At 47.8% G+C, this 17,745-nt stretch overlaps 1 protein-coding gene across 1 annotated transcript in view; it reads right to left on the bottom strand.

Moving 5' to 3' along the window:
* MNT (MAX network transcriptional repressor) overlaps nucleotides 1-17,745 on the bottom strand; it is a 19,548-nt gene that overhangs the window by 584 nt on the left and 1,219 nt on the right. Inside the window, exons 2-6 of the mRNA XM_010003819.1 lie at nucleotides 17,625-17,743; nucleotides 15,097-15,138; nucleotides 14,279-14,390; nucleotides 1,598-1,790; nucleotides 29-249 (exon numbers count right to left, since the gene is read on the bottom strand). Coding sequence (XP_010002121.1) covers nucleotides 29-249; nucleotides 1,598-1,790; nucleotides 14,279-14,390; nucleotides 15,097-15,138; nucleotides 17,625-17,743 — 687 coding nt within the window. The remainder of the gene's footprint in view (nucleotides 1-28; nucleotides 250-1,597; nucleotides 1,791-14,278; nucleotides 14,391-15,096; nucleotides 15,139-17,624; nucleotides 17,744-17,745) is intronic.

Below are 17,745 nucleotides of genomic sequence, written 5' to 3'. Positions count from 1 at the left end.
CGATGTGAGTCTGTGCGGGGACGATCGCCTGCGGCTGGACCAGTGCTTGTGTCTGGATGGGAGGCTGTGGGTGGGCCGGGGGGGGTTTCTGCTGGATGGAGAGGTGCTGAGGCAGAACGGCCGGGTGGTGGGAAGCAGCGTTGGAAGGGACGGCTTTCAGGAGCTCGGGGTGCTGGCGCTGCGTTAGTTTTGGTAATGAGTTCACTGGCCTGTCATCTTCCATGTCTTCATCCATGTTGTCTTCACCCTCTGGAAAAAACGAAAGGAAGAAACTCCCATAAAAAAGCAAGCAGAGCACGAACAGGACTGAGCAGCCTCCCTAAAAGGCAGCACAGGCCAAAGAGACGACAGCAGGAGGAGTCACTGAGCTACGGCACAGCAACGCCACCGAGCTCCAGCAGGGCAGCGCAGCCCTCTCCTCCCTGCGTGTGGGCCAGAGATCAGTACCACTCCTTCTGCTCCCAGTGCAAGAAGGAAACAGCCATGGGAAAACATGGCATTAAGTTCCTTGTCTGGGTCTGGAAAACGGACTCTCACCCAGTCCAGCAGCTAATGAAGCAATGCAGGAACACGCTGACCCTGCAGAGGTCAGGAAGATGAGCAGGGCACCTGGCACTGCCTGCTCTAAAGCCAGCCATGCAGCAGAGATTAAAAATCTCAGAAGATACAACAGCAGCAACAGGAAAGACACATCCTTTCTGCAAGCTCTGTGGTTAGGAATAGCTTGAAATGATCACTTCAGCAGAGACCAGCTGGGGGTGAAGGGCTGACAGTCCCAGTGACAAAGCACTCTTACTGTCTACTCCCAGCACCTAGACTGGAAGTCTGTGAGTACACTCACAGGTGATGAGCCTGATACAAGCCTGAATGAACCAGAAACTTTGGGTTTTCCCTTCCTGGGACCTGCTGCATCATCCAAGAGCAACCACAGTCACGATTTGAAGGAACTGCTGGAAATGGTTATGGACTGCTACAGTCTCCTCATCTCTGGAAAGCAAAGCCCTGCATATCCATGGGCTGCCTATTCTTCCTGCTGCACATCACTGGCATAGAGAAAAGCATGCACTCTCCTAGCTCACAAAAGCTTCTCACTGGGAACAGCAGGCCAGATGGTCATCTTCACTTCATTTCATCTTCATTGCAAATCCTTCTCACACAACATGAAGGCTCATTACGCTGTTCAAATGCTCTGGTGATCCTTCCTGAACCAACTCCTTCTTCTCTACGTGGCTGAACACCCTCCCACATTCATGCACAAATACATCAGGATGCTCACACACCACTCAGTTCTAATAAGCAGGGATGCACAGTTGAGCAAGAGGAAAACTAAGTTTTGGAAGCAGGGAACTCCATGTGACGTGTCAGCAGACTGAACGTGCAAACCTGCTGTGTGTGTCTACCTAGTGTCAACACAGGATTTCCAGTTTGCTTTGCACAAGTGGCAGTGTATTATTAGGCCAACATCAATGGTTAGAGAACACTTGAAAACCTTTTACTTTGTTCTGAATGCAAAGAAACCATGACGGTTCTAAATGACGATCCCCACCCCCACGATGTAACTACATACAGTGATGATCATGAGAGCAATTATGGGTACCTGATGCTGTCGAGGTAGATGCCTGGTCATCCTCTGGCTGAACTGTCTGTCGAATAATTCTGTCTATCTCCAAGATGTCCATCCACTGACTCAACTCGTTCTTCAATTCTGCCAGTCGCTGCTGGGTAGCAATCTTCTCTCTTGCCAGTCGCTCCATCTCATGTTCATATTCTTTCTCCTTTCTCTTTAAAGTCTAAAGACAGAAGAAAGAGAAACAAATACATGGAGAATAAAGACAAATATAATCTACACTAACCTGGTCACTTCCACGCCCACAGCTGGTTTTCTTTTATTACTAATTATGCTGGAGTAAAACCTGTTCAGGTAGATCTACACCTTTCAAATTCAGGAAGAAAGGGAAAGGACAAGAACTGGCCACAAAACCTCAAGGGCTACTTTGGCCAACCACTTTCTGCCTTCTGAAGGAAAAAAGATGAGCCTCCACAAAAGAACCTCTGTAAGGACAGCACATACATCCATTCCCAAGCAATCCTAACAAAAGGTTTCATCACAGGGAATCTAAATCCCATACACACTCCTGAACATACAGCTATACAGAGCCTGCACAGATGCTCTTTTTCACTCACTGCTGGCAAGCACTGAATTTAAAAACAAACCTTACACCACAGAGAGCAGCAGAGGATCAGCCTCATAATGATCTGAATATGTGCTCTGTATTTCTCTCTTGAGTTCTCCAGGACAACTGCAATCAGAACCTGACCTCATGCATTTCAGTGGTTCTGCTGGTCTTTTATCTCAAAAGTTAACCAGGAATAACTTTAAAACCTGTTCGACCAGGCCTTTCGTGCAGTCTAAGCCAACACAATAAGCAGGGTAGCTCCTGATGCCTTCTCATAGAAAAGTAAAAAAAATAAAAAATAAAAAATATCTTTGTCCTGATAGTAACAAAAAAGAAAGCTTTTTTTAAATGGCCAAACAACGTGATTAGCAGGGCACAATCATCCCAGATGTGTAAATAGAGACAACTCCTCAGTGAGGCCAGTGCTCTGCCTCCTGCCAGAGCTGGTGTTGGCTCAGCTCAAAGCCCTTCAACATGGACAGTTTCCAGACAAAGGGGCCAATTCTGTCCCTCAGGCTGCTTTTCAAACCACCAGTGGGCACACCACCCCCTTAGAACCGAGGCTTTACATGGGGGAACCCCTGCAGAGCAGAACTTGTCTGAATGTCCTCCTCTCTACTCTGTGATCAGCAGAGAAGCAAGTAGGAGAAAGCTGGAGACTAAATTCACTGCACGCTGGCAGGAGCCCAGGCCCTCTCTGCAGCATTTCTCTCCCAAGAACATTCTCCACGTGGATACTCCCAGGGCATGATAAGGGAAGGGTAGAACATGGGAACACAGCTTTCCAGGGATTATAAGGAGGAAATCCAGGCAGCCCCAGCACCCGCATCACACACAGCACAGGCACCACCGCCAGATCCGGCCTCCCTCCCTGCTGCCAGGGAAGACTCCCAGCAGCGGGGGAAAGCACAACTAGGAGATATAGACAGGGCAGCTGGTAATTAGTTACAAACTGCTAATTAGGGGAAGGGCAGGCAAACCCTCAGCAAGCAGCAGGATGTGTCTCGCAGGCAGCAGGGCCAGGGTGCGCTCTCATCTCCCTAGCACAGCCCTGGGGACCTGGTGCTGCTCCTGGCCCAGCTCTGGGAACCCACCTCCCCATCACCCTGCCACACGGGCTGGCTGGTCCCAGTGACCACTGGCTGCCACCACTGGCTCCTCCCGGGGCTCCAGCAAACGTCCCCCAGCTCACAGGCTGGGAGCTCGCCAAGGGAGCTGCTGGGGAGGACGGAGGAGCAGATGGGCTAGAGTCTCTCTGGCACAGGGAATCTTTCAAAAACTATTCCAGGATGCAACCCACTGCGGCTCGCCTGGTAAAGACGGATCTCCTGAGCTGCTGCTTGGCCTGGAAACGACCTGGGTGTGATTAACCTGAGCCCTCCTCCCTCTCCAGCAGCTCCCTGCCCAGCACGGCCCCAGAAAGCTGAGAACAACCATCACAGCTCTGGCTCTCTGCTCTGCACAGAGCAGCTGGGCTCTCACCACCCAAAGCTGGTGAGATGTGATTTGAGCACAACCCACGTGCAGCAAGGGAGGCAGCACAATTCCCACCAGCTCAACAGACACACCCCCCACTCCGAGACTGCTCTTTCCAAGCAACAAACTTCAGCACAGACCCTGCTCCTTCTGTCTGTGCAGAGATGATTGTAGGGTTTCTTTTTTTAATGTTAAGGAGTTGGAAGCCTGGGTTGCCCACGCAACTTTTACTCCACAGCGTAAGGAAGCTATGGTGAGAATCACAACTTTAAAACTGATTTATTTTTCACTTCTATTTGGTTAAAAAAAAATCCACAAGAGCATCACTTAAAACAACCAGTAAACCCTGACCCTCATGTAGGGGAAGCTGATCTGCCCCAGGAAGAAATAATGGATTTCCTCACTGTCATGTGAATCCATCCATGGCTTTTGACCATTGGGAAGTTTTGCAAATCAGCTGTTGGTTCTGGTGAAAACAAACTGGTCATTTCACTCCAACTCTTGCAGTTTAACTCCTAACCATGCATCAAACAGGGAGATGAGGGCAAACAAAGTGCACAGGAATTGTTTGCTGCAGGGATCAGTGCCCCTGCAAGATACGTATAGTATAATGTAAAGTACAAGAGCAGTCTCACAGAAAACAGGTCTGGTTTGGAAGCAGAGAGCAAGCCCTGTGCTTGGCAATGCCTGCAGAGGACCAAGGGCCTGGGACCCAACTCCCACCCCTGCTACCACACACAGGGGCAACGGCAACAGGGCAGCATAGGCAAATCAAGAAGCCCCTTTATCCTTGATTTAAACATGAGACCAAATTAAAAACAGCATGTGTCTTTGCTTTTGCTCCCTGTGAGTATCTGATTTGCCTCTTCTACATGGAGCTGTCAGCTTCAATGCTGCCTTTACCCATGTGGGTTATTAAAGCAAGACCAGCACAACAGCAGTGACAGCAAACACCCACTGCAACGTTTCACTCCTTTGTGCCTGTTTTTCCCCCAGTTTCAGAGCTGCTCTTTGGTCCTTGTGTGCATCCCACTTGCCATTATTTGGTAAACAAACCAGAAACAAACTGCTGTTGTCACTACACAGCAACAGTCATTTGTCACTGTAAAGAATTTTTCATTTTATAGCTGGCTGTAATTAAATTGCTTATTCTGATGTCAAGATTGAAAATAATGCCCCCAATGCTTTCTCTGCCCTTGCCTCAAGACTAATGCTAGCCCTGAAGTTGGCATCACTGAGGTTTAAAAGGTCTTATTAAAAAGCTCCCCTTATAAACATTATATTACCAATTTAAAAAACACACTTTCAATTATGAGCTTTTCCAAGAGTACATTTCAGCTGCTGTGTTCTATTACGTGGCATTCACTGATTAAAAATTCCTCATCAATGAGCAATCATGGAAGAAGGGATTTGCCATTTTGAACCAGGTTCTTTAACTCCTTGCTACTGTGATGGCAGTCTCTGCAGCAACCCAGGAGCTGTGGGCCAAGAGAGGTCCCCGAGCAGCAATCCCACCCACAGGACTTCCACACAATTCAGCACAGGCCAACCCAGCCAGACAGGTTTTCCATGACTTACGGAGTTTTGATTCGTATATATAATGGAAAAAAAGCTAAATCCTAAGGAAACGATCTTATCCTTGCAGGGACTGGCACACTGAAACAGATCTATACAAGTAGCTCACCAGCCTGTCTCCAGTAACGTTGGATCCAGAAGCATCATAAGACAGTGGGGGTGCCAAAGAACATGTGGTCCCCCCAGGCCCCCAAGGCTGGGCTGGCAGAAGAGCCACGCTCAGCTGTAGTACTTTGGGCTTTTGGATTAGTTATATCCAATTTGGACATTCCTACTTTGGATCTTGCTAAATTTTCTATTTAGCTCTTCAGGTGCAATGAGCAGTTGCTTAAAGCCCAGCACCTAGAGAAATCACTTGCCCCAACTCAACCTGCTGCCATGAAGGAGAGCCCAGGGACACAGAAGAGTCGCGAGGCAGGTCCCCATGTGGTGTCAGGCCAGGGTCCCCTGTACCAGCAGCAAGTGTGTGCAGTGGTGGTGGCTGCCTGTGCTGGCAGAGCTGAAGGCACCCACCTCTGCCTGCCTGCTGAGCACCTGCTCCTGCACCCCAGACCTCCAAGACCTCCTGAGCCCATTCTCCCACAGATGCCAACAGCGTCTCAGCCTGTGGAAAACAGCACCGGTCAGGATCAGGCCATCTGCAGAGGTAACAGCAATCCCTCTCCTTCTGCTTGTGTGAAACCCCAGCTGGTTGCCACGGGAACCAAAGCCATGGTTTCCATGGTAACTGCTTCATTTGGCTGGTTCTTGGGAGATGAAATCCCGCAGTGGTGCCGGATGCACCAGCCTGGTACCACCGAGACAGGGAAACACGCGTTGCTGCCCAGCCCACATCCCACCTGCAGCTACATCCCTGTGTGATCCACAGCCTCTCCAGGGGTTTTCCAGAGCTTTGGCTCACTGTAGGTTTATGGTCTTACTTTCCTCAGATATAACACAAAATCACAATGGGCTCGACCCGAAGCTCATTAACGCAAAGCGGCAGCACAGACCTGGGGGTGCCTGGCACCGTGCAGGGCTCCAACGCACCAAGGGCCTGGTGACTCAGAGGAGGAAGCCGTCCTCCCTCACCACTTCTCCTCCCTGTTTCCCCATACTTGCAAGGAGGTCAGAGCCAGTTACTCACATCCCGATGGCTCCACCTACGGCCCACAGAGCAGATCTGGGTCACGAGAGGATTTCTCTCCACCTCCTTCCCTCACTGTTACCACCACGGTGGCAGGAGGACATCAAACCCAGCTACTAAACACCAACCGACTCCGGCACCTGTGCAAGGCCATGAAGCAAAGCCAGGAGGGAAAACCTCTGTCTCACTGCAAGAGCTGAAGGTGCTGAACAGGCACAGCAGCCACAGCTGCCCTGGCACTGCGGCACTGGGACCCCTGGCCCGGCACATGAGGGTGGTCCCAGGGCTGGAGATGGGTGCTGGGGACGATGGGATTGGAATGACGACACTTCTCCGGGAGCAGAGCACAGCAAGAATCAACCAGCTGTCTGCAAACCCACCCAGCCTGCGCAGCAGCACTGCAGAACGCCTGCAGGATGAAATCAATCTTCTTTTAGAGATGCTTTCCCCTCAAAGATCTCAGCCTTTTGGGAAGGGAAGCAAAATAAGTTGCTCTTTCTAATGCCACAGAAAAATGCACACCTGCACTCATGGAGCCAGCTCCTGCCTTCCCAAAATACAAACCTCGGAATAACCAGGTACCTGCCCAACATACAGCCCCCAACTTGCTCCTGCTCTGTGCAAGACTTCACCTGCCACCCGCCTTTCTCTTTCCACTACAGTCACAATTTTCAAAGACATAATTTCCCCTAAATGCTGTCTCAAATGGGCCTGAGCAGCCTTGTTATTCAGATCAAAATGCATCCCAGCACGACAGGACCTGCCTGACACCCTCATCATCAGGCATTGTCTCCTATGGGTGCTGCACTGGCTGTCCTTGAACAAACAGGATGTCACCAAGAGATTTAAGAAACCAGTAAGAAGTCCACAGTGAAAGGGGCATTCTAAATCTAAACATGATACCATATTTTAACTCATAATGATGTAAAAGATGAGTAAGACAAGTAAAAGAAAAAGAAATTGGAAAGGAAATAATCTATTTTTTTTCTGGTTTATTTGATGCAAGTGTTGACATCCTGTGCAGAAGCAGCTTCACCTTTTCCCCAGGTCACCCAGGCCCATGCAGTGACAGCAAAGAGAAGGGGACAAAAAAGAACAGCAAAGTGTTTGGATAAAACCCACAAGAATTGGCCAGGCAAGTCCCAGGCACAGGCAGAGTCAGAGTCACTATTAATTATTGATATCCAACAACTGAGACAGGGAGCCTTGTAAAATCCTACTTGTCTTTCCAGATCGTCCAAATCATGTTTTATCAGCATTTCTATCACACTGCAGTAACACCAACATGACAACAGATCAAGCTGATACCAACTTCCGCTGTTGCACTACTGAGTTTCAAAATCCCCCTCCTTTATGATTTTGCAGCTGACAATGTCTGCCCCTCTCACCTGTAAGTGCAGAGCTCTGTACGGCCTGGGCTGAACTCTGCTGCACTTAGGCATCGACAATAATTATTGTTTTCTTGCAACTATTTGTATTTTCAATCAGTAACTATTTAGCTGTAATTCTGATAAGTATCAACACACATCTTTGCTACTGCTGAAGAGAACAGGAATCCAAACTACCCTTATAACTCCTGCCACGGGGCCCTTGACCTCTTCCCTGCCAGACACACAGAAAGAGGAAAACCACAAACCAAAGCAAAGAGTTATTATGCCTCCAGGGTTTCTGTTTGGGTGTTTTGCCTTGTTTTAAAGGTAGGTGACTTCTGCAATATTATACATAACAAAATCTGAGCAGTCAAGCTGGACTTCTCACCCTTTTGGTCCCATCATGTGCGCTTTCTTCCCTCCCATGGCTGCTCTCAACATCAGACAACAACCAGCGTGAGCAGCAACCCCTATTTCCAACCCCCTATGCTCCACTCACGGATTGTCTTGATTTTTACAACCTTGGGTGCTCCTTTAAACTGCTACTTAGGTGACAGCAGTATGATTGATGTAGATACTCTAACAATTAAAAAAATATGTACAGGATTTATAAGTATGTTCACTTGTTCCAAAATCTCTTGTATGAGTCACAAATAAGACTGTTGAAAAATATTCACCAACCCTTTTGGCAAAGGTAAAGAAATACTTTCCACTCACTCAGCAAGGCTCAAACACTGGGCATTTTCAAAACATGACAGGTTTTGTGGCCACTCCAGCAAGCACAGACCCCCTGCCTCCCTTCCAGCAGATCATGCTGCACTGGGAGGGACAGCAGAGAATGGGATTTGGGATGTCTGCAGCTGCCTGGGAGCCCACGGCAGTTCTGGCAGATGTGCCAGCTCAAGTGCCAACCTCTCTGATTCAAGAAGGGAATCCCAAGTTTCTGACTGTGCAGGTTACCCAAAGGGGAAGCGATGCCAGTGCTACTCCATGCTACACACAGTTCCAGGCTGCCTGCTGGAAGCTATTCCAGTGCTCCTGGAAGTGGGAACTCTGGCTGGCTCAGACTGGCAGCTGGGTGCCAGGGGACTGGGAGCTCTCTGAGCATTCCCTGCCTTCTCAGGTAGAGCACCCCGCCTTCCATTTTGATGCAGCCCAACACTGTTCCTCTGAAGCTAAAATCAATCCTTCAGTGACTCCATGAAGGGCAGAACTCAATCCTGCCCTTGCTGTGCAAGAACAGCTCTCACTGACTCCAGCAGAGCAGCCTTACATTCTAATTCTTACCTCTTCCACATTTTTAAGCAGACTCCAATTTGCTTTACTTTACTAAATGCTATTTTTTAAAAGGTCTTATTTATCAGTTTCTGAAATCTACAGATGACACCACCTTGCACAGCCATAGCCTACTGTTGCTGGAAGCCTTTATCATTAGCAATGAGATTCAGGCTGATTACACAAGATAGAATCAATTGATCAGGTCAGGTAAACAGCACGAAGAAGTGCTGCTTGGCACGTGAGTGCTGCTCACATGAAGGAGGCACTGGAAGTACTAATGGACCCAGTTTTTACTACAGAAGCTTTGTAGAAGGTGAATATATTCCCTGAGGAGGCAGGAGGCAGCTCTGCACTGTGCTGTTTGCCTCTCACAGCACCCTGTACTCTCAGCTGGGTCAGGGTCTGTTGAGGACACTCAAGGACTGGCAGGAGAGCACAGGCTGCCAGCCCTGGGGACAAAAGAGGCTGCAGGCACTGGAAAAGGCAAAATGACCAATGTGCTACTGGTGAAATGGGCTCCCACACCCAGGGACCGTGACTGCTGTGGACATGTCCTTTGCGGCAGGATTACACATTTTTGTCTATAAAGGGGAAGAGGCCATTCTCCTGCCTGTTTCACACCCATGCCCAGTTTGAGTTTGTTGAACTACTATTTTTCTTTCCTTCTTGAGACCTATCAACTTTTGTCCTTGCTTTAACTTCAGGCTGCAGCAGCTACACATGACAAAGCAAAACACCAGGGCTCGGGCAGTGGCAGCGGGGCCGGGGTCGGCTGAGGCCAGGGAGGAAGCGCCTTTGTCACCAGATGAGGAAATGAGCCACACCTCCCTCAGAGTGAACAGTGCAGTCATTTACTTGGGAATCTAAAAAGATGTCAATTAGCTTGTGTCCAGTACACCACAATTACTTTTTTTAGTGTGAACCTGTTATTTTAGCTCCCTAGAAAGGAATCAGGCCAGGGAAACTGTAGGTGTTTCTCCTGCTGGCTGGCAGATCAATGGGCTGAGGTTTAACAAGACCAGGTGACAGGACCTGCACTTTGGTCACAATAACTCCAAGCAATGCTACAGGCTGGGGGAAGAGCGACTGGAAAGCAGCCTGGTGGAAAAGGACTTGGGGGTACTGGTGGATGGCTGGCTGAACATGAGTAAGCAGTGTTTGCAGATGGCCAAGAAAGGCAATGGCATCCTGGCCTTTATCACAAACAGTGTGTCCAGCAGGAGCAGGGAAGTGACCCTGCTGCCCCTGTACTCGGCCCTGATGAGGCCACAGCTTGAGCACTGTGTTCAGTTCTGGGCACCACAGTGTAAGAAAGACATTGAGGCCTTGGAGCATGTCCAGAGAAGAGCAACAAGGCTGGTGAGGGGTTTGGAGGACACATCGTACGAGAAGAGGCTGAGGGAACCAGGGTTGTTCAGTCTGAAGAAGAGAAGGCTGAGGGGAGATCTTACTGCTCTCTACAACTACCTGAAGGGAGGTTGCAGAGAGGCTGGTGTTGGTCTCTCCTCCCAAGTAACCAGCAATAGGATGAGAGGAAATGAGTTCAAGTTATGCCAGGGGAGGTTTAGGTTGGATATTAGGAAAAATTTATTTACTGAAAGAGTGATGAAGCACTGGAATGGGCTTCCCAGGGAAGGGAAGGCCAGGCCCCAATTTGCAATCTTCAAAGCATTTTACTCTTTGCCTTTTGCACACTTTGGGAAGCCCAGCTTTGTCTAATATTTGGTAAACACATTATTTAGCTGGTAGGGAAACCAGCGAACAAGCAGGAGCTGCAGCTGATGTGAACCCTGCCAGGCTGTGGCTGCGCTGCTCCCAGCTCTGCTCCTGGCTGTCCCCATGTCACCTGCTGAGCTCACCGCCTGGATCTCATCCTGCACTAAATATGCAACGGAAAATAACCCCTGAAACTGGAAGGTGTTCAGGTCCCACAGTGACAGGCACAGTTTGAAGACACAGAAAACAGTCTTGCTTAAGGGCTTCAATTAGCTTCCAACTAAGATGATTATAACATTTCCTAGGGGCCAAGGAATCCTTCCAAGGGAATCAAATCAAAACACAGGGCTGCACAGGCATCCTGGCTCAGAATAATCTGCTCCCTAGCCAGCCCAGCAACACCTTCTCCAGCATGAGCCAAGCCCAGTGCAACTCCCTCTCTCAGCGTGGCTCTCCTGTGACTGTCCTGCCTGCTCTGCCAGGGCATGCTGTGACACTGCCCAGCCGAGGGGACAGGGCTCTGCTCTCTCAAAGCAAAAGCATTTTCTTCCCAATGCATTTTTTTTACCACGCCCTTCCACACATCTTAGAAACTTTCTGGAGGCCTCAAGCATTTTCCCTGATGTTTTGCAGGGAGGAAAGTTAAGAGCGAGGTTTCTGTGTGAGGAACCCACTTGGTCACAGGCTCTGCCACCGGGGATCGGAGCCCATGGTGCTGCCACGACCTGCAGGGATGCCTCCCTCAGCCCAGAGCCAAGGCACAGCAGCCTGCACCACCCACAACTGCTTCACCATTGAAAGGGATTATTATCTTCCAGCTGCGTTCAGCCTAATTTCCTTTGTGCAACAGTGTGCTTAATTGCAGAGATTCTAATTTACTGTTGCAGAGCACAAGCCTGACTCCATGGATAAATTAAAATGACAGCTCCATGAAGTTCAGAATTTAACTTTCTGACTTATCTGATCTGATGCAGATACAAATATTTAAATCCAGCTAAGGAAACAAACAGCTTGGTTCTAAGAAGTTCCAGCTGGAATGAGGAAAAAGGATTTTACAGGAAGAGAGGCTGCAACAATTAGTGCACTGTCATACTCCTTGCGGGCACAGATCATCAGCTAAGCAGAGCTCCAGGGCCAGCCTGCTGCACTCCTCCTCTGCAAGACACGTTTGGGCTTAGGGGTTTTTTTCCCATTTAGTAGAAAACTACTTTGCTGTATTGAGAGTAAGAAGTTTTATTTTTAAATCTCCTTTGTACAATTCCCCTGTTCTCCAAGCCTGTTCAGTGAAACACACTGAGTCTGGTGCATGACTTGCTGCCAAGAAGGCAGTGCTTTTTATTTTTCTCTTGTAATCATGACCACCATGCTCTGATCTGTGCATTAGGCTGGGATTCATCTCACCCTCCAAGCTGGTAAGAGGTGTTCCTGCCTGCTCATGGTCCCACCCATGCTCTGTAACCCTTGGGAGAGGCCACCATCATCTGCAGGGGCTTCACCCCATCCCCACACTGATAGATGCTATTTTTGTTGAGACAAAGCAAAGCTGAATTCAAACCGAATGTTAAAAAGAATAATAAAGAAAGATTAATTTTTCATTTTGTGCTCTGGATATTCAAATCAGATATCGAATATTCTGTTTTTTCAGAGAAACAAACAGAGCACTCAAACTTCCAGCACAACCACAGCCCATGACTCCAGCACAGACCCTGGGTAAAGCTGCTGCCCAGGGTTTGCACCACAAATCCAGCTCCATCACCCTTAGGGCCACCTGCCCGTGGGAAACTGGAGAGACATTTGGACAGGAGAGTTCAGCTTCTCTGCTCTGAAACTGGTGGGAGCAAACAAAGGCTGCTCCCTGCACAATCCCTGAAGCCAGCACGGACACACTGGATCAGCAAGTCCCACAAATCTGATCCCAGCCTAGTCAAACAGACTGAATCCATGGAAAAACAATTCAGAGGCGGCACTGAAATGGACCCCGAGTGACAGAAACCTAAAGGAAACAACACGCTCTGCATCTGTGAATAGCTTCTGGACCATCACAGGAGTAGTTTACACTTCCTAAGATGACGTGACAGGAATGCAATTCCTGGGGCTTCGCGGCGATGCCGGCACAGCCCGGGCAGCACAAACCTGCATTGCGTCTGAGCCTCCAAGCAATTCACACCGGATTCAGAGAAGAGGGAGAGCAAGAACCAGCCATCCCCACTGACATCCTCAAAGATAATTTTAAGCTGTCTTCCAAAAGAATAAAAATGCTGCCTGCTTGCAGAGAGGCCTGCACGGCATCAATATTCTCAGAGCATCAGCAGCCACACCAGAACCAGCTCCCCTCCCGATATCCTGACTCCAGACTTGCCTCCCGAACCCCGAGAGCTGCCGATCGGATCGCGCTGCCTCCCTTACCCACACCAGCCTGCCTGACAGCAAGAGAAAGGCTCAGATCTCTGATGCATCTCCAACACCAGCAGCAACACCACATCTCCAAAAATGACCTTTTGTAAGCAACATAGATATTTTTCCTCTTGCTTGCCCAGTGGCTGGATAACAGGAGAATTTGCCCCAACCAAAGGCTCTGCGAGGGAAGTGACTGGTGAAGACTAATGAGAAAGACTGAGCTGGTCTAATTCTGAAAGGTGATGATCAATAACTGACTCGCCAAAGCAAAGTCGATGCAAGTAGTCAATGTCCAGTACTTGTGAACATGGGAATGAAATGCTATTTGAGAGAAACTGAGGAAAATGCAAACAACACAAGGAATTTGACACTTTACTGTGGAAAAGACCACTGTGAATAGTTCTGAGCACCCTTTATTCCAGCCAAAATGCATGAGGTCTATTTGCTCTCTCCGTATGCATTATAAATTCAGCAACTCTTTCATTTTCCAGATGAGTTTTAATTGTATTACATGCTATTGATTTCACAGGTACAGATGACATCTCTAAGAATTTCCTTTGTGCTACCATTAGCCACTTTTACAAATAGTAAATATGGAAAACCTGCTGTTGTAAGAACAAATCAATGTGCAAAGCTGACAAAACTGCTGACACTGTCAAATATGAGATAAAAAACAATAACCAAACGCTAACACTTACTTAACCCACAAACAGAAATGCATTTTACCTTCACTTTCTCACTCTCAGTACCCCAGCCACCCGAAGCTTCACACACTGCAACCCCAAATTCCAGTCTTTCCCTGCCTCCAAGCAAGTGACCTGTACTTGCATTTCTATCTCATAAAAAATCTGAGACATTCAAAACCTTCCTGGAAATCTGTCTGTTTTGGTTCAGCAAACAGAAAACCTCTCCAAAATATACAGATTAAAATCCACCTCTGTCCAAAAAGGAGCAACTTAAGTTGATCATCTCAATTGTCTGTTCACTCCATCACCATTGCTGGCATGGATGAGTTGTGATTATCTAGGAACTTCTAGGATAAGGAGACTCCCTGAAGCAAGTGTTCCTAGAAGCGCCAAATGTTCAGAAATCTGGAATTTGGAAGTTCCAGCAGATGAAGTGCTACACAACAAGAGCCAGTAGCAACCCGAACGCACACGTACCTGGATGTATCTCAAGGCACTCCTTAGGACACTGAGGTTTGAGGTCTTCTTGTCATCTACGTTGGGGATGTTACGTTTTAATGTCTCAAAGCACTCTTTCAAATGTGCACGTCTAAAGAAAGCACAGGTGGCTTGTCAGCTTGGGGGAGCACACACCAGCAATCAATTTAGCACAGGGCTGGAGCTTAATTTGAGCCTTAATCCAGCAAAGCATGTACACATGTGCATAGCAGCCACCCAGACCACCTGCATGCCCACAACTGATCCAGCTCATTCAGCAGAACAACTACAGGGCTGTATCTCTGAATTCTAGTCCTAGCTTTGTTAGGAAACTGTCGTGCAATCTGAAATTAAATATCCCATCTCCCTGTGCTCTTGCTTCCAAGGTGTTCCTGATTTAGCTACTTAGACTAGTAACAGTTTTGGATCAGGAACTGGTCTTTATTTCTGTAGTCACACTGTACACTGCCCCGATCTTGGCTGTTTTATTACTTTAAATCAAAAGGAAAGTTTCAACATTGTGCATGTGGGGACTTTGCAGGATCAGGGCTGTGCAGGGTTATGGAAACGCAGTTACATGGTGAAGGAAAACATATTGGGAAGGCAGAGATGCAGAACTGAGCTGTAAGAAAGCAAAGCAATACTGCAAGGTTCACTGAAAGTGACTAAGAATTTTGTTCAGGTTATTTGTTAAAAAACCAAACAAACAAAAAAGCCAAAGCCAAACAAATACTGACAGATACAGGCCCAAAAAAACAAAACAGAAAAAGAAGGAAGGGGAAAGATGATAAAACCCAAACCCCTGGCTTTCTACGCACCTGTTCTTCTCCAATTTATTATGTACTTCCCTGGTCCCAACCCTGTAACCCAAACAGAACAGAGATACACTCAGTGTCAGGTTTAAAACTACTGCCATTCAACCTGTACTTCCAGCAGTGTGTGTGTGTGTGTGTGTGTTTCTATGATAGGAAAGTAAATATTAAAAAGCAATAGAGTTGTTCAGACATTGCTGTTTTGGTATTAGTTTAATATATACTTCTACCTATCCTGTATCAAGATAAAATCCATACTTTACATGCATGTAAAATGGGACACGCATTATGCATATACTGCACACAGGATACAAACAGGAATCATATGTGTATTACACACAGACACAGCTACTGTCAACAAGGGGAAAGACACAGAGTGTGAACTTATGTATTTACACAGTACCAGACTGCCCAGATTCTGACCCATTTCTGATCTATGCCTACATTCCAGTGGGATAAGATTAATGTGGTTTCAAATTGAAGTGTACAGGAGTTGGCAGAAATGCTTCAAACCACTGCATTTTTTACTGTGGCTGAAATAACAGAGCTGAGCATGAACATGGAATGAGGCAATCGAGGAATCCCCCCACTGCTAGAGGAAGAACCAGGGCAAGCTTCTGGTTTCTGGGGTTCTGGTCTGTCCCCACCCTCTGAACCTGAGGAATACTTTTAGGAAAAGCCAAACAAAATTATCTTATCTGAATTTTCAGCTACAGTGGTGATAAAGTACATGAGCATACATGTGCAGATTTCAAGTATCTTCCACACACTATGTGTAATGATGTGCCTTTGGCTGAAAATACACTGGCACTGAGGTGACCATTTCAGGAGGTACATTAATATTTAATAAATATTCAGGTATTTAAAAACAAATATTTGACAGCCTTTTCCCATGAAACATTTACAAGCTGAAAAAGACATCTTCTCTGTGCTCATGTGTGAAGGAGTAATTCTGGGGAGACAAGGACCATGCACCTCAGGGTAACCCACCAAAATGCACTTTTTGCAGCTCAGCACACAGGTACTTCCTGCAGTTCCTATGCCAAGAGCTCCAGAAATCCTGCAGGGTAAAATGCCTTGATTCCAGCATAGCCCCAGAGGTGATGCTGGCCTCTGGACTGGGACATCAGCTCTCCCATCTTCCCAGGAGCAAAGATCAGTCTGACAGTCCAAGAGGCTGCTGCTCCAACAGCAAACCCCTTGCAGCCTTTGCTGGCACCCCTTGCCATGGGAAACCCCCTCCCTCCCACTGGAACCCCACACAGCAACATCAGTCACAGGTTCACCTGATTAAAGCACAAATACACTTACACTTTCTGCAGCTGAGCATTTTATAGACAAGCTCTAAAGATCACAATCTATCTTAGAGGAATTATATTGGCACTTTACAAAGGCCATGATTTTTACAAATTCTTATCTATGTTTCTGTCACTGTTTCCTTCTATGCATCTTGGGATCTCAACATCCCAGAGGACACAATGAACCATTTTTTTTGTCCACTACATCTTACATCTCCTCCTGCTCCCACAAGATGACACCGAACTACCACTGCTGGCATGGAGGCCATGCAGAGAGGTCAGTAGCAACTCACAGCCCCATGCTCCTGCTCCTCTCCCAGCAGGGTTACAGAGGTTCTGCTTTACAGCTCAGATCAAACGCCATAAGGACCAGGGGACCTGCCACGTCCTGACCTTCTAATACATCCAAACACTGAGCTCCATCCAGGAGGGAGCAAAAGGCAAGGCCAGATTTTGACCTGGCCAAAATGTTCCTCCCAAGCAGGTCACTGGCCCAGCAAGGACTGCATTTTGCCTGCTTCTTCTGTCAGAGCTTGAAGGAACAATTTGTTCTCCCCATCCACATGAAATAACGCCAACCTACGTGTTAGGATACTGTGCCCTGGAAATAACCACCTAAGGAGAAGACAGAGTCTCCACCAGCCAAAGTCCTTAAGAACAAGTTAGACAAACACTAACCTGGAGCAACATCAGTCACAAGTCCTGTCCGAGGGTGGGTACAGATTAAACAGCCTTTAGTCCCTTTCAGCTGCTGGAGTTTTGAACAAGCAGCCCTTGGCACTTACAGCACTAAGAAACTGAAACAGCAGCTAAGGCGATATCTGTTCTGGGAAATAAAACCTCCCAGATCACATTCCAGTTTTCAAGAAAGTTCCTGCAAGCAACACTGCTGCATGACTTCCCTGACCAGTGCAAGCAGAAATCTTTTGCCAAACATAACACCAGATGCCACCTGAGATCAGACAGGCAGCGCTGGGCCTTGTTTCCTGAGAGAGTTCTGGCTTGGAAAAATAAATCCTTACACAGAATCCTACAGTGTGTAGTCAGGGAAGGTAAAATAAAAACCACCGAGCTAGGAAACTCTGCTATCAAAAAGCACATCCAAACATCCACGGATCTTGGGATTTCTGGTCTGACAACTCTTTGCAAAAGCAGTAGCTGCTCCAAGTCAATGCAGCTTTCAGCATCGTTTTTGTCTGGTCCCTCTCGAAGCCTCCCCACACAAGGTGCACTCACCCTCCAGGTCTCTTCTTCTGCTCATTTGGTTTCGTGTCTTCTGCTGGAGCCAGCTTCAGAGCACCGAGCTGCGGGGCTGCTCCTGGGTGCTGCAGGGGCTGGTGGGGCTGGATGGGCTGCT

The sequence above is a fragment of the Chaetura pelagica genome, unplaced genomic scaffold (genome assembly GCF_000747805.2).
Source record: "Chaetura pelagica isolate M959 unplaced genomic scaffold, ChaPel_1.0 scaffold638, whole genome shotgun sequence".
NCBI lineage: Eukaryota > Metazoa > Chordata > Aves > Apodiformes > Apodidae > Chaetura > Chaetura pelagica.
The sequence above is the reverse complement of the archived record's forward strand: the minus strand, read 5'-3'. Positions and strand labels throughout refer to the sequence as shown.